The sequence below is a fragment of the Syngnathus acus genome, chromosome 24 (assembly GCF_901709675.1).
Source record: "Syngnathus acus chromosome 24, fSynAcu1.2, whole genome shotgun sequence".
Lineage (NCBI taxonomy): Eukaryota > Metazoa > Chordata > Actinopteri > Syngnathiformes > Syngnathidae > Syngnathus > Syngnathus acus.
The window spans coordinates 6,581,903-6,596,655 of record NC_051108.1 but is presented as its reverse complement, the minus strand read 5'-3'; the positions used below and the strand labels follow the sequence as shown (position 1 = coordinate 6,596,655).

At 44.6% G+C, this 14,753-nt stretch overlaps 2 protein-coding genes and 2 long non-coding RNA genes across 11 annotated transcripts in view; 1 reads left to right on the top strand and 3 right to left on the bottom strand.

Moving 5' to 3' along the window:
* LOC119118353 overlaps window positions 1–6,463 on the top strand; it is a 439,862-nt gene extending 433,399 nt beyond the window's left edge. Inside the window, exons 1-5 of one of the 8 annotated variants that reach the window (XR_005096698.1) lie at window positions 99–776; window positions 3,451–4,804; window positions 5,509–5,558; window positions 5,710–6,085; window positions 6,337–6,463. This is a non-coding gene — a long non-coding RNA (uncharacterized LOC119118353). Of the gene's footprint in view, window positions 1–98; window positions 777–2,434; window positions 3,025–3,450; window positions 4,805–5,508; window positions 5,559–5,709; window positions 6,089–6,336 lie in introns of those variants that run through there. The other 7 variants (XR_005096700.1, XR_005096699.1, XR_005096695.1 and 4 more) reach the window with 7 other exon arrangements.
* On the bottom strand, window positions 6,310–6,803 carry LOC119118356. Its single transcript, XR_005096704.1, has 2 exons — window positions 6,718–6,803; window positions 6,310–6,661 (listed from the first exon to the last, which is right to left on the bottom strand). It is a non-coding gene; the product is annotated as an uncharacterized LOC119118356 (long non-coding RNA).
* A 1,438-nt stretch (window positions 6,804–8,241) lies between these two features.
* On the bottom strand, window positions 8,242–10,361 carry LOC119117943 (serine/threonine protein kinase KIN1-like). Its single transcript, XM_037244600.1, has 5 exons — window positions 10,212–10,361; window positions 9,811–9,946; window positions 9,262–9,430; window positions 8,962–9,190; window positions 8,242–8,881 (listed from the first exon to the last, which is right to left on the bottom strand). Exons 1-5 carry the CDS (start codon window positions 10,318–10,320, stop codon window positions 8,316–8,318), a joined length of 1,209 nt encoding a protein of 402 aa, XP_037100495.1. The 5' UTR covers window positions 10,321–10,361; the 3' UTR covers window positions 8,242–8,315.
* Window positions 10,362–10,399: 38 nt separating this feature from the next.
* Window positions 10,400–13,081, bottom strand: LOC119118385 (hormonally up-regulated neu tumor-associated kinase homolog A). The gene is made up of 5 exons (XM_037245364.1): window positions 12,432–13,081; window positions 11,825–11,947; window positions 11,588–11,757; window positions 10,621–10,676; window positions 10,400–10,542 (listed from the first exon to the last, which is right to left on the bottom strand). Exons 1-5 carry the CDS (start codon window positions 12,633–12,635, stop codon window positions 10,400–10,402), a joined length of 696 nt encoding a protein of 231 aa, XP_037101259.1. The 5' UTR covers window positions 12,636–13,081.
* Between the last annotated feature and the right edge of the window lie 1,672 nt (window positions 13,082–14,753).

Sequence of the window (14,753 nt, the reverse complement as noted above, 5' to 3'; positions counted from 1 at the left end):
AGACGAAAGAGGACATATAAACAGTGAGCAGCAAGTGACGTAACAGAAACGGGATAAATGATTGGCTGTCGTAAATATTGAAGCGATGAGTACAATTTTAATAAATACAGTCCGAATTATTGTCATTTTAACCATGAACTTGAGATTTAACATGGAGGATAAATTACGTAACATATGTTAACTATAAGCACATATGTACTTGATAGTTGAACAGCATTCTTGCGACTGATAGGCAATCCATTTAGTACAAGTCTCAAAGTGATGCCTTTGACAATCCGTTTTAGAGCAAATATTTCCCTTAATAACACAATGTGGTGGTGTCCGAAGAGTGATTTCACTTTTCTGCGGGTTGTCAAACGCACTTGGTTCCTTTTGAATTGAGCTTTCTCGTTTACCGTAAGCACGCCAGTTTACCGTGCAGCTCAACACCTGTTACTATTGCTGTGTTTTGAGTGCGTATTGCAAACATTTTCAAGCTCTTTATTTGCCGTTTGCATCTAAATATGTAGGAGCATCATTACGACACGAGCTCCTCGAGTTTGTATGTTGCTCGCAAGCTATCGTAGAACAATATCAACAAAGTTGGCTTGTCAATGAGCACGCCCACAACTAGCACACGGCTGTCGATCAAACCTTAATCAAGTAAAGCGTTTGACCTGCATGTTGTTTTGTATGTTTTCCACGCAAAAGTTGATGTCCAAACTGCAAGAGTGGAGGCTCCACATCGGCTGCTGGTAATCTACCTGCACATCACGACGCCAACATATTTTCGAAAGGTACTGCATGTTGCGTTTCTTTTTTTTTTTTTTTATACTATGTAGTATTATGCATTCAGTGACTAGAGAAGGCCAAAACACCGGTACAGTCTATTATTTTGTAAAGATAATGTTGTGCTCTGAGTTATTCGACGGTTGCCAGGTGAATTAGGTATTGGGTAACAGCAGATCGGCCATTAGTTTCAGAAGTTGTGGTCATCCTCTATAGTTGAGGATTCTATTACTGTTTCGGTCTTGATAGTGTAATATTCGATGTTAAATATAGTGTTAAAAATAGCTGCCAAGGAAATAGTTTAACAAAAAAGAACAAATTAATTTAAAAAAACACCAAATTGGCTCGCAGGAGCTAGTTAGTTTGTTTAGTTTGTTTTAGCCATGAAATGCACAATAACGTGAAAAAAAAACATATATAAGTCGCTCCGGAGTGTAAGTCGCATTTTGGGGGAAATTTATTCGACAAAATCCAACACCAAGAACAGACATGAACGAGCAACAACAGGCAAAACGATAGGTATGCTAACGTGACATAAACACAAACGAAGAGCTGAGAACGGGCCTGACGTAACATTCAGAGTTATTCAAAAAACTATTACATAAATAACACGTTTATAAAACCATATGTGTCCCTCCAATTCATTAAATCCATCGATCGTCCTTTGTCAACAATGGGTGCGCGCCGCTGACGGCGTTTGCACTTCAAAATATTCCACAGGCCCATATAACGATATATAAATTATATTTCAAATAACTATTATATAAGCAATAATATTATCAAACCATCTGTGTCACTCCAAATCATTAAATCCATCGTTCAAATTCCTCGTCCTTTGTCAACAACGCCGCGCGTGCGCCCTGACGTCAGCCTCGTCGTTCCACAGATCTAGTGTATAACTATATTGTAGCGTTAACAAAGTACAAGGAAAGACGTGGGTTTGGTAAACGGCTCTTTATTTAACAAAACAAGAGTTCAACGAGCCAATAACTACTGAACTGTAACGATAAAAACATATACAAGTTGCTACACGAAATAAAATATATCAAATAACTATAACATAAATAGTTAACCGCCACACGGCCCCAAGCACCGGCGCCGACTTCCATCCACGAAGGTGAAAGAGAGCTCCGTAGAGTAGGACCGGGCGTGCGTAAAAGCCATGTCCGAGCCCGATCCACCGTCCCTGGACAGCCACCCGGCCGAGCGCCGGCCCCAGACTTCCATCCACGGAGGTTAAAGAGAGCTCCGTAGAGTAGGACCGGGCGTGCGTAAAAGCCATAATAGTTTTTCAAACCTTCTGTGTCACTCCAAATCATTAAATCCTCCAAACTCTTCATCCTCCGTGTCACTTACAAACAAAGCCGCTAATGATGCCGGTAGTACGTGGGGCCCTTGTCATCTTCGTCATCCCGTGATCAATCTTTGTCCTTTTTGTAAACAACCGCCGCGCCGCGCTGCGCTGCGCTGCTGACATCACTTGAAATTCAAATTACAGTAATCCCTTGCTACATCGCGGTTCGTTTATTGTGGTTTCACTTTTTTTTTTTTTAGAAAATTTTTGCAAAAATTCACATAAGTCGCTCCTCAGTATAAGTCGCCCCCCCACCCAAACTATGAAAAAAAACGCGACTTATAGTCCAAAAATTACGGTATTTGATTAATATTCAACCAACTTGGTTTGCATCAGTGTAACTGAAAAACACCCCCAAAAGTGTGTGATGAAGATGTTATGCAATACCTGGCACTTAGGTTTTGTCCCAGTGAGAGATGTGATGTCTGACTGGGCCAAAACCTAAGTGCCAGGTACTGCACAACTTCATCATCAGACACCTCTAGACGTGTTTTTAATGACATTGATGCAAACCAGGTTAGTCAGAAATATATATTTGATTAATATTTAACCAACTTGGTTTGCATCAGTGTCATTGAAAAACACCCCCAAAAGTGTGTGATGAAGATGTTATGCGATACCTGGCACTTTGTCTGACTGGGCCAAAACCTAAGTGCCAGGTACTGCTCAACTTCATCATCAAACAGATGACATGTTTTTAATGACATTGATGCAAACCAAGTTAGACAGAAATATACATTTGATTAATATTTAACTCACTTGGTGTCAGTGTCATGGAAAAACTTGTCCAAAAGTGTGTGCTGATGGTACTGTGCAGTACCTGGCACTTAGTTTTTGTCTCAGATGTCAGCTGTTTGCATGTGCTCACCTTCCTCCTGGTGGCGCTTGTGTCATCATTAGAAGTAAGTGACATCTCACTTGAGCTCATCAAACACTTAAGCTGCTTCCATGCAAGGCCTGTCATCAATGTTTGTGAGCAACTAAATTCGTCCCACACAAACATCGACTGCTCAAATGTTTTAAACTGCTTTTCTGTCCAATAAATTAATCAACTGGAATGCCAGTCTTTGTGTTTTTAAGAGCAGATTTGCTTCACTCATTTAAAGTTCCTCATGCTTGGTGGTTGGTGCAATGGCACTTATTTGGAAGGCAGTTTTCAGTCTCGATGTGAGCGTTGCCCTGCTGTCACTGCCATGGACACAGAAAATAAAAATTTGAAAAAAAAGTTGTTGATTTTAGTATAGGATATTTTTAAAGTTTGATTTTTGTGATGTGTTTGAAAATGTAGTGAGAGTTTGTGTTCTTTGTAATCAAACTTTATTTTCCAGAGTAAACATTCAGTCGCAAAAAAGTTACAAGTTGGATTGCAGTCTGCTCGTAGACGAGTGGTGAAGTGGTCGGCCAGCGGGACAAGTGGTGAAGTGGTCGGCCAGCGGGACGAGTGGTGAAGTGGTCGGCCAGCGGGACGAGTGGTGAAGTGGTCGGCCAGCGGGCCGAGTGCTGAAGTGGTCGGCCAGTGGGCCGAGTGGTGAAGTGGTCGGCCAGTGGGCCGAGTGGTGAAGTGGTCGGCCAGTGGGACGAGTGGTGAAGTGGTCGGCCAGTGGGACGAGTGGTGAGGACTCCGTGCTTGGACCTAAGACAAAAAGATTTGCAAGTCAAAAGTTAAGTCAATATTTTGTGCAGAAAATGTTTTGGCATGAAACTTACCAGTGTGAAAGAATTGTTCATGGCACCAAGTGTTGAGAGTTGCATGACCAGGAAGCTGAGCTTATTCCTTGCTGCCTGTCAAAATAGAAAAAAAGAATTTGGGACAAAGTTGTCATTGGGATTGTGCAATGATTAGCATTTAAAGAGCATACCACCCAAGTGCAAATGTTGCCCACTTCTCAGGTTGCCTTGGAGATGAGGAAGCAACACGAAAAAGCATGTTGCTAGCATGCGACTGCGCTCTGGTCCTCAGCCTCCGCTGCAAGCAGGTACTCCATGGTGCACCACACTGGACAGAAAACAAACAAAACAAACAGTCATTCAACTTTTGGAACATGGTGGCTGGAATGAAATGTACTTTCCTTCTCTTACCAGCAGAGGGCTTTTCAGGCAGCAAGGAGGTGCAGACCCAAAAGACTTGTAGATCTGCCAAAACGTCAACTTGAAGCTTTTGGCAAGTAGCATACCAGGAATGTCTCATTTCACCTTGTAGGTCCACCTGTAACAGTCCAAGTCCAGAAAGTGAAGAGCCTGCCACAGTTTGGCTCGAGCCACAGGTGCTTCGACTCCACCGGCAGGTGGACGAGCTCAAAGTAGAAGCATCTGTTGCTGAAGACAAACTGTGGCAGGCTTTTCGCTTTCTGGGCCAGGATTTGCCACCGCTGCCTGTAAAGAAAAGGAACATTGACACAACGACTCAATTTAAGTTAACTGTTTTTATTATTAACTGTAGACTGGAATCTTCCGCTGAAAACTTTCGGTCGTTTGTGCACTTGAATCTTAGACGAGTAACAGGAAGACGAACTCCTGAACTGTTGCAAAGACTCTCCTGGACGGCCACACCTGCACACAAACAAGGGAACAGTCAAGCTGCTGTTGAGCAAGTTGATTTGCACGTCTCAACACTTAAGATGGAGATAGGCTTGAGGACCTTCGGCACAGTTTTGGAGAATTTCTTGGCCCAGTAGGTGGAAGGTGTGGGAATAATTGTTTTTGCAGAAGCGCTGGTCAGCCTGAACCGGAGGACTCATATGTTCGCTCAAGCAAACATATCTGTCTAGCTCTGGGGAGTTCTTAGACACCCTTCCGTTTCTTATCTGTGAGAGGCCCTCACTAGTTATGAACAGAACACCTTTGTTCTTTGTTTAGTTCAAGAGAAGTTCTATTTTATGCCTTGTAGTTTCTCTTCATAAGTTGTTGTTGACCGGGACAGTTTTTAAGTTATCCCATATTTACTCAATGTTTGTTAAGGTAGACTTCATGCAAGTTATCTCACATCTACTTAACGTTTGTCGGAGTGTATGCACGAGAGGTATCAGATTATTTACTCATTATTATTGTGTTATACTTAGCAAGAAAGTCTAGAGCGTTGTTTTACAGGGACACGGCACCCAGCACGTTTGAAGATCGTAGCCTAGGACGAGACTGCCAACTAAGGACAGATTCTGCATTGCTGGGGTCACGAATCTGCCAAGGCCTCGCACCACACATCCTTTAGCCTCTTGTAACCAGAGCAACCCAAAATAAAAAGGAGGAGATAGAGATAGGAGTCCAGAATTGGTGGAGAACTGTAACTGGTCCTTCTACGTAATTCTCCTCGCGAGCAAAAGGAATACTGGTTGTCTTCTCTTCTTTCAGTGTATAAAATAACGTCTTATGGTACTTAGACGTGACAGAAGGTCTTTCTCCTACTGGAAGCTGCACTGCACTAAGAGCAAAGAAAAAGCAAGTCAAGTTTATTTGTATAGCCCTAAATCACAAGCAGTCTCAAAGGGCTTCACATAGACAAACAACTGACAATTATTCCTAAAGCATCCCCTGTTCTTAAGCTCCCAAAAGGGCAAGGAAAACTAAAAAAAAAAAACTACCAGGGGAAGCAGGTTAGTGCTCTTAGCAGGCCAAATATTTGCCACGTTTTGTCACCGGTCAGCATTTTGAACGGGAAGTTCATGAGGCCTAGTTTCCTGACTGTCTGCACCAGCACCACCTGAAACAAAAAACGGGTCAAGCGCTTTGATTTGTTGAGTTTGTCATTGCAACAGGTTCAAACTGGCGCTTTTATTTCAGTCAATCCATGCAGCAGGTATCAGGTCCTTTGGCACCACCTGGTGGACAAAACGGGAAGAAAATGCACATGCTGAATAAATTGGTCACATTGTTCATGTATGAAAGTGCACATGCGTGTTTCACCAATGAAGAATGCAGGGGCAGCTCTGGACTTCTCTCCAACCACAGTTTGTTGGCCTGAAAGACACGGTACGTTACAACCAATCTAATGTTGAATTTTCTGTCATACAAGCTGGTTTGACAGACATGTTCAACAAGAGTAGACTTGCAAACTTCTCATGAAGCCAGTGCTCACAGGACAGCAAGTCGGCCATTTTGAAACCTGCAGACAAAAAAAAAAAAAAAAGATACAAAAACAAAAAAGATCAGTTTAATAATAGATGTCCAAATAAAAATGGGATTTTTGCCTTGTTGCAGTCAATCTGGTTCTTCTGTTGCAGATGCAGGCCTGTGGACAGAAATGAGACCAGTAGATGCTGTTAATTAAAAGGGTTCACGTGTGAATCCACTTTCATCAAACAGAAAGTCCGTCATTTGAGAATCATTTGGAAGAGCCGCACCTGCAGACAAATATTAGACAATTAACACGCGTGCAGCAAACTATTTGATTCATTCTGTTATGAATTTATGCAAACGTTTTGTCTTACCTTTGGCGTTTGATGGAATTTAAAAGGTCATAGAAGACGTTAACTGCCAACGCGAGAGCACCCTTTCTAGCTTGCATGTTAGCAAGGTGTAAAAGCACGGCCAACCCGCAACTTGACGCTAAAAGAAAGCAAAAGCAGTTAGTTCTAAATGACTTAGAAATAGTGAACACTCACCTTGTCAAAGTTTTAAACGCTGCATGTTGTGGAAAAGCGTGCGGAACAGCAGGTGGACCAGCGGGACGTGACGTCAGAAGTGAGCAAGTGACGTCTTATATAGGATTTTTGTGATGACGTCATTAGCAGGCAAAAGAAAAAAAGATAAGCTAGCACTTAATGAGAAGAAATCGGCAGTGTCATTAGGGGTAACGAACCAGAGTTCCATTATTCAGCGGCAATGGCGTTAACCACTCGACCATAGCCTGTGAATTTACTGGGATTTTTTTGTATTTTGACCATTCTGAACATCTTCGAAGCCCAAGTGTATACGGTGACACCGAAGTACAAAGACGCGAGTGGTGTCGAACATATCTACAATGGGCGAATGGATAAAGGTTTTTTGTTGAATTCAGGAGACCCCGGGTTCGATCCTTTGCCATCACTTGTTTCATTTGTAAACGATGTACAGATTGGGTCTCGAACAAGAGGTGTACCATCACAAGCGCAGAATTATAGCGATCGACCACATTGCCCTGAAATTTTCACGATTCCTTTCTAAAGTCTATGTTCAAAGTGATGGAGATATGGATGACCGGACTATTCTCCTAAGCATTTAAAACAGGGGTCTCAAACTCCAGTCCTCAGGGGCCGCATTCCTACATGTTTTCCAAGTTTCCCTCGTTAAACACACCTGATTTAATTATCAGGCTCCTGCAGAACTGATCATTCGAATCAGGTGTGTTTAACGAGGGAAACTTGGAAAACATGTAGGAATGCGGCCCCCGAGGACTGGAGTTTGAGACCCCTGATTTAAAAGGTCTTGTGGTTAAAGCTTTTGCCTTGAGTCCAGGAGAACCGAGTTCGAATCTCACACATGACTCTGTAATATGTAAATGTTACACAGAGCGGAACTCGAACCCGGGTGTCCTGATCATCAAACCACATTTTATACCATTTGTCCACCGTGCCGCGGCAAATGCGTTTTCTTTTGGGTAAGTCCTTCTTACCACCAGAAAGGTACACGAGTGAATTACATTTCGATGCAGCCCTTCAAGCAGTTACATGAAGAAATGAACAAATGCAATTGGGGAAGTGGTTTGGCATCCCTTATAGTCAACGGAGACCGCTCATGTCCCTCCTGGACCTTGTGACGACACTTCAACCATGACCATGTTTAAGTAGGCTTTTTTCACAAAAATGATCATGTATAGTAAGGTAAAAGAAAACGTAAACAAAATATCCCATGACCAAAAGAAACGCGCGCCTAGGTGCTTCTGTTGCATGCATGAGTGCTTTCAATCTGTCCTTACAGGGCAAACCGAGTGCATACCAACACACGTGCACAGAGTACACACTATCTCATAGCAGGATGAATAATTGAGTAGTGTGCTAGAATGGCTAATAACAGACATGTCATGACCACACGCATGAATTTGAACCTGGAAAGCGACCACAGGAAACTCAAAGAGGAGTGCAAGATTATTAGAGTGTTGGAGTAGAAAACAAATACTAAAAATTGAACACAAGACATACAAAAAAAGCAATATTTGAAACTGTTTTTATTATTTTTTTAATTTTTGGAATAATTTTCCTGCTTGTGTTAAGCCTTTGACATGTCAGCAGTCCACACTGCGCAGTTTCCTGTCTGACTTGCATTGCAGTGCAGCAGGAAGCAACGGAAAATTGAGTTCTGTCATCCGTCGGCGTGGAGTCGGGCGGAACTTGGCTATGGAGCTCCTCTTAGTTCCTGTCGTCTTCCCACCCTTCATAGTGTTTCTCTGTGGGGGGCAAGTCTGAGTTTTGGATGCACTCACTTGCAATCCAGAGGTCTCGGGCAGACTCAGCGGGACCCATGAAACCTTTCCGCCTCTTTCGTCTTTCGACCCAAGGTTGTGTATGCGTGGCAGCGTAGTGGGCGGAGCTCTCTGCAGGGTTTCCAGGTGCATTCTGGGAGAAGCGCCGCTTTTCTGTGGTGCGCTGAACCTCAGGACGTCTTCAATAGGGCCCCCGCCGCCGTCCGACAACGTGGTCCCAATGAGCTGTCTCACCAGTTGGACGGGCCCCGATGGGCTGTCTCTTGGATTGGCAAGCGAGGGGGCATGGCAAGGGGCGGAGTCACACAGGTGCGACGTGGTTGTTTTGGGAGGAGAAAGATGGACCACTTGGTCTTTGGAGCCCAACACTAATTTTGGGGAAAAGCATCAATTATAAAATATTACTAAGATGTTTATCCTAATATACGTTTTTTTTCCAATGATGTACCGTGAGGAAGAAGCAGAGTCTCTGTCTTATTTAAGATGGCGGTGGCATCCAGATCAGTGACCTCTGGTGATGTTGAGGGTCTAAGAGGGGCGAGAGGGGATGACACTGCTCCATTGTCATCAACGTGATGATCGTGTCGTCGTGGCGGCTGCTGGCGTCTGGTCCTGCCGCGCCTCCGCTCTGCCCTTTGTCTGTTTTCCTTGGGATGTCTGCTTGCCGCCTTTTTCTCCTTAATGAAGGTTACAAAGTTTTCAAAAGGCCAACCCAACTGAAAAAGTAACTGTAAAATGACATTCTGACCTTGACGCATGGCGGGTTCCTCTTGATCTTGGCGAGCAGCAAGTGGTAAGCGGCCATGAGTGGAGAAGGCCGGTTATCGGTGAGTGTGCGCGTGACCTCGGAGGCTGAGTAGCCCAGCATGTCCGTCATGTACGCTAGCACTGACGCGTCCACATCCTCGCCGCACATCCTGTGGGCAGAAGAAAGACGTACATGTAATATTGCTACGCTCGCGAACCGATGACTCCTAGCAGCCTTTAGGGGGCGTGTTTGCATCGTGGCTCGGCCAGCGCGGCCACTTAGCCGTGATGACATTTCCACACGCTCCATAAAAGCCTTCAAGTTACACTTTAATACACACAAGCTGTCAAGCTGACGACCACAACAATTTTCATTTGCCTTCATTTCCTTCTGCTCAATGCTCTCGGATTACAAAACTCACACCAACAATGCAATAAATGGGGGAATTTTCTCAGAGGGAACCAAAAGGAAAAATACTGAAAGCTAAGTTTTATCCTCTCGCTGTCATTGTTTACTGTGTGACTGGACTTAACCTCTTACTACCTGTACCTGTTACTGTGCAAGAGCGTGAGAAGCGGGCTCTTGGCGAAGCCTTCATTGATCCAGGCGCACTCCATAGCGGCTCGGATGCTGGGCCTTTTCTCAGGGTCGGCTTCCAGCAGAGACAGCACGAACGTCACAGCGCCTAACAGACGGATGACTCAAATGTCATTCAGTGGCGAGTCGACCTCCCCCAACGCCGAGGAATCCAAAATGTGTCCCTCCTGTTAATGAATTCTGGCACTAATTGACTTTGTTGTTCAGCTAAAACATACTGAACAGTTGTGCGTTCAGAAATTTCCAGAAAGTCAAATCAAGATCACGTGTACAATTTAGGTCCAGCATGAAATTCGACCCAAAGCAAAAAATAGTTTTGTGAGTAGTGTGTTGTTGTTGTTGTTGCTGCAGACCTTTGCTGATGTCACTGGGTATGTGTGCGATGTCGCCGTGCAGCATCTTGTGGTGCAGATTTTTGATGTTGAAGGGCTCCACGGTGAAGGGCAGCGTGCCAGTCAGCATGGCGAACACGCTCACGCCTCTGACAACACACGTCAACTCAAAAAACAAATTTTCAAACATGATGTGATGATGACCTGACTTACACAGACCACACGTCCACTTTGGGTCCGTATTTCCTGTGGGCGAGGAGCTCAGGGGCGGCGTAGGCGGGGCTTCCGCACTGAGTGCTGAGCAGCTCCAGAGGCAAAGATTCTGACTTCACCGTGTTGCTCAGGCCGAAGTCTGCGAGCGGAAAAGAAAGAAGTCCCCAGTGTCACGTGTATCGACTAAACACGTCATTGTAGTGCTTTGAGGACGTACCCACAATCTTGATGTTGTTGTGCTGGTCCAGCAGGAAGTTCTCAATCTTCAAATCTCTGACACATGAGACACAAGGAGCCGAGTCAGATATTTTCATATTTTAATGATATTTGCATGGAGTCAGTTATCAAGTGAATTGATAATCGATTCTAGTCCCCAAAATGGTGCGTCTTAGAATTTGCCATCAAATGGCCAAGTTGGGTGTTGACACCACAAGACACACCCAAAGAGGCTCTGCAGCCAGCAGGCTAAATGAACATCTGCGCTCGCCATCCGGCTTGGGAATCATGAATGTTCCTTTCAAGTTCATTCATCTCAACAGCAGATGCTGAGAAACGGTGACAAAAGGAGACAAAGCCAGACGGACGACAAAGAACTGAAGAAAGAGCAGACATCGCCACAGAGGAGGGAAAAAAAGGTTTGTGGTAAACCTCCTGAACGTGGGGGAGCGGGAAGTGGGTTCAAGTGCAAATTTTCCATTTATTTCCATTTTAATCACATCTCAGTGTGTGCGTGTGAGAGTGTGTGTTTGGCTGTCGTTGAGGGACTTCATTAGAGAGGAAGTTAGTGATGTCGTGATGATGTGTGAATCATGGCGCCAGCACAACGTGATGAGGTCATTGCCTGGTAATCACATTCCCACCTTTGAGTGAGCCAAACCTCTTAAAAGCATGCCCTGCTGCACACTGTGTGTGTGTGTGTGTGTGTGTGTGTGTGTGTGTGTGTGTGTGTGTGTGCGTGTGTGCGTGCGTGCGTGCGTGCGTGCGTGCGTGCGTGCGTGCGTGCGTGCGTGCGTGCGTGCGTGCGTGTATGTGTGTGTCAAATTGCTGCAGTATAGCGCCAACTACTGCCGAGGAGGACTTGTGCCAAATTTGCTTTACCTTAAGTATCGGTGGCTGGTATTGATAATTTTTTTTTTTACTGTCAACTTAACACTCACAACAGGTCATGAGAGTGTGTGTGTCACCTGTGCACGACGCCATGCTGGTGGAGGTGTGCCACCGCCGCCAGGATCTGCCGTGTGTATCGCCGCACCTCCTTCTCCGGCAGACGCTTCTTGTCGCAGATGCGCTCCATCAGGTCGCCGCCGCCACACAACTCCAGCACCATGTAGTAGCTGTTCTCCGTCTCCATGGTCTACACACGCGCACACACACACACGTCGTCACAATAAAAATTTAAATATTGCCTATAATTTGGTTACCTCCAGCAGGACGACGACGTTCGGGTGCCGTATCAGCTGGTGGATGCGAGGTTCTCTCTTCATGTTCTTTTGCACATAAGAGTCCTGACATGCTTTCTTCTTGTTGATCACCTTGATGGCCACCTCAACACACAAATGTAATTCTGTAAGTCAGTCAGTATCGAAATAGTTGGGCAGGTAAGTAAATGCAGGTGAAAAGCAAATTTTCAATTGGCAGGTTTTTGTGACACAAAAATATTTTTGTTATGTTTTAATTATGTAATATTGATGAATGAAGAAAAACCTTTTCCATCCAGGGCTATAGGACAGGTGCTTGAGCACCACCTAGTGGCTATGTGTGCACATGCACAATATTATGAAACGCCTTGGTCGTAATGGTAATAAAGTGGTAACTTGAGCTTGGAATAGCTTATTCGTTCCACCGCATTGTTGTTTTTTTCCATTGTGTTTTTACTAAACAAACTCAAAAGTGTACAAAAAAATTTCGACTCCCAAGTGCTCTAATTTATGATGAAATTCAGTCACCAGCTTGATCAGGGAATGTAAACTTGAAGTCAAGATGGTGCTGGAGAGCGTTCTTAATAAAGTGAGTGTGTGAATATTGTACCTTCTCTCCGGTGGTGATGTGGAGGCCCTCCATCACCTTGGCGAAGGAGCCCTTGTTGATCATCTTGCCTACCAGGTAGGAGCCCACCCGCTTGGTGTGGGGGAAGCTTCTCAGCAGGTCCTTGCATGGGGTCGCCAACAAGGCCAGGCCTGCGCCCCCTCCGCCTCCGCCGCCTCCTTTCTCGTTTATTGCAGCGCCTGGCATCGGTAAGCGAACCCCATACTGGGACCCCCCGGTTGGTTGCTGTGGAGAGACGAGAGAAAGCGTTGGTGCTGCTTCCTGCTGAGCCGCTAGTGCATCATTAACTCTTCTTTTCCGTTGGTGACATGCGACACCCTAATTACGCCCCCCTCAGAACCCCCCCACGTATACAAACACACACTCCCTTCTGCAACACTTGGCCACAGTTACATAGTAACCACTCAAACGCTCTTACCTGCTCTTTTACCTGTGGTGAGCCATCAAGGCCACGAGGCCAAAACACTGACCTACATTAGAAGTTTAAAAGGGGGGGCGTGTCTAAAACGGTGCTGGTGCCTCATTGACTTATGATGCCGTGAGTTGGGTCTAATTCCAACCTCGATGAAGAGGAGATCACATTTTATGACCAATTCATGCAGGAACCCCATATATATCCCATAGTTCACATATTTTTCCTTGCAGATGTATGGAAGTTTTAATTTCAATGTCAATATTGTGCATAAAGCGTTTAAAGGGCTAAGAGGGCGCAATAGAGATCAGTGGAAAACAGAGGTGCGGTTTAACACTGGGCGCCTGCCATTGAACTCTATCACCACGTGTGTGTGTGGGGGGGAAGCTCAGATTGCAGTGTTGTACTCACTCACTAGATGCTCCAATATGCATTGTAACATGACACACATGCACACACAAAGTCTGCTCTGATTGGTTGCGCATACCCACAATACATAGTAATCCCACACACATGCACACGTACTCGCACTCTTCTACCCAAACACCCACATAAAGTACATATATTGACTGTATTAGGTTATTTATATTTAATACTAATACAAAATTGTATGCAATTTAAATAAAAGCTGCTAAATTCCATTTGATATTTAATACAGAGCAGGGATACAACGGTAGCATTAATTTATAAATATATGTCAATATTTTTACGACGCTGTCGTTTTTTAGGAAGGGGGTGGCCTAATCTGTTAGTTATTACGTTAATACATCATTATTATCATTATCATCTGTATTGCATTATTATTTGCTGTTTGAGTCAAATCAGATGATCTGTCAATGCTGCCCTCTAGCGGTCAAAGCGCCACAGTGCCGCTCACAACTAAGTGTTTGGAATGCCAATTTAGCACTTTTGCTGCTATGCGATGTTCTTACGTACAATTAGCATGAGTTGACGACATGTGACGTCACTTCTTATCTCAGCACCTCCCCTTTTAGTGTGTGGTGCAAAAATAAGGAACAAAAGGGGGGGATGAGGATGAGTAGGGATGAGGTGGGAGTATGTCTTGTCTAGGAGGAAGCAGCGACTATTGTGGTCAGCTGTGCAATACAGTGCATACATATCTGTGTACATATGTGAGTGAGTGTGTGTTTGTGTGTGCACGCACGCGTGTGTGTGTGTGATGAGTGGTGACGGGAGCCTCAGCCCACTGTGCTTTCTTCAACCTTCTGCAGAGTTTCCCGACTAAAAAGCCCAATTAAAGTAAAAAACAAACTCACATACACTGGTATGCATTGAACACACACGCTCCGCTTAAATGTCCAACTTATTAAAGCAGAATGTGGTGCAGATTCGTGAGTGTGTGTGTGTGTGTGTGTGTGTGTGTGTGTGTGTGTGTGTGTGTGTGTGTGTGTGTGTGTGCGTGTGCATGTGTGTGTGAGACACATGTGGGTCGGGCCGCCAGGAAATGACTGGTTCGCTTCACTCTTGTCATCACCTTCCAACACGTTTCTTTCACATTTCAATTTGGGGAGCAGCGCAGCGGGTAGCACACATCCACACGCAAGCATGCGTGCACACACACACACATTGTACATATGTGTGCACACACGGTCCATATTAGCAGCGATGCAGGTTTTGCCCTCACAAACTTGCAGGGCGTTGACACTCGAAAATATTGACAGTATTCACTACAGTGTTCAGTCATTAGAATATGCAGGCAGGTGTACCTAATAAAATGGCTTGTGTGAGGAAAAATTCGAATATAATTACACAGTGGGGTGCAAAATAGGTATGCAGTAGTATCACATTGGGGAACATACATAATGAATGTATTCTTTTCCAGTTTTATTTATCATTTATTTTTAGTAAGTATTGTATGTAAAGTGATTGCA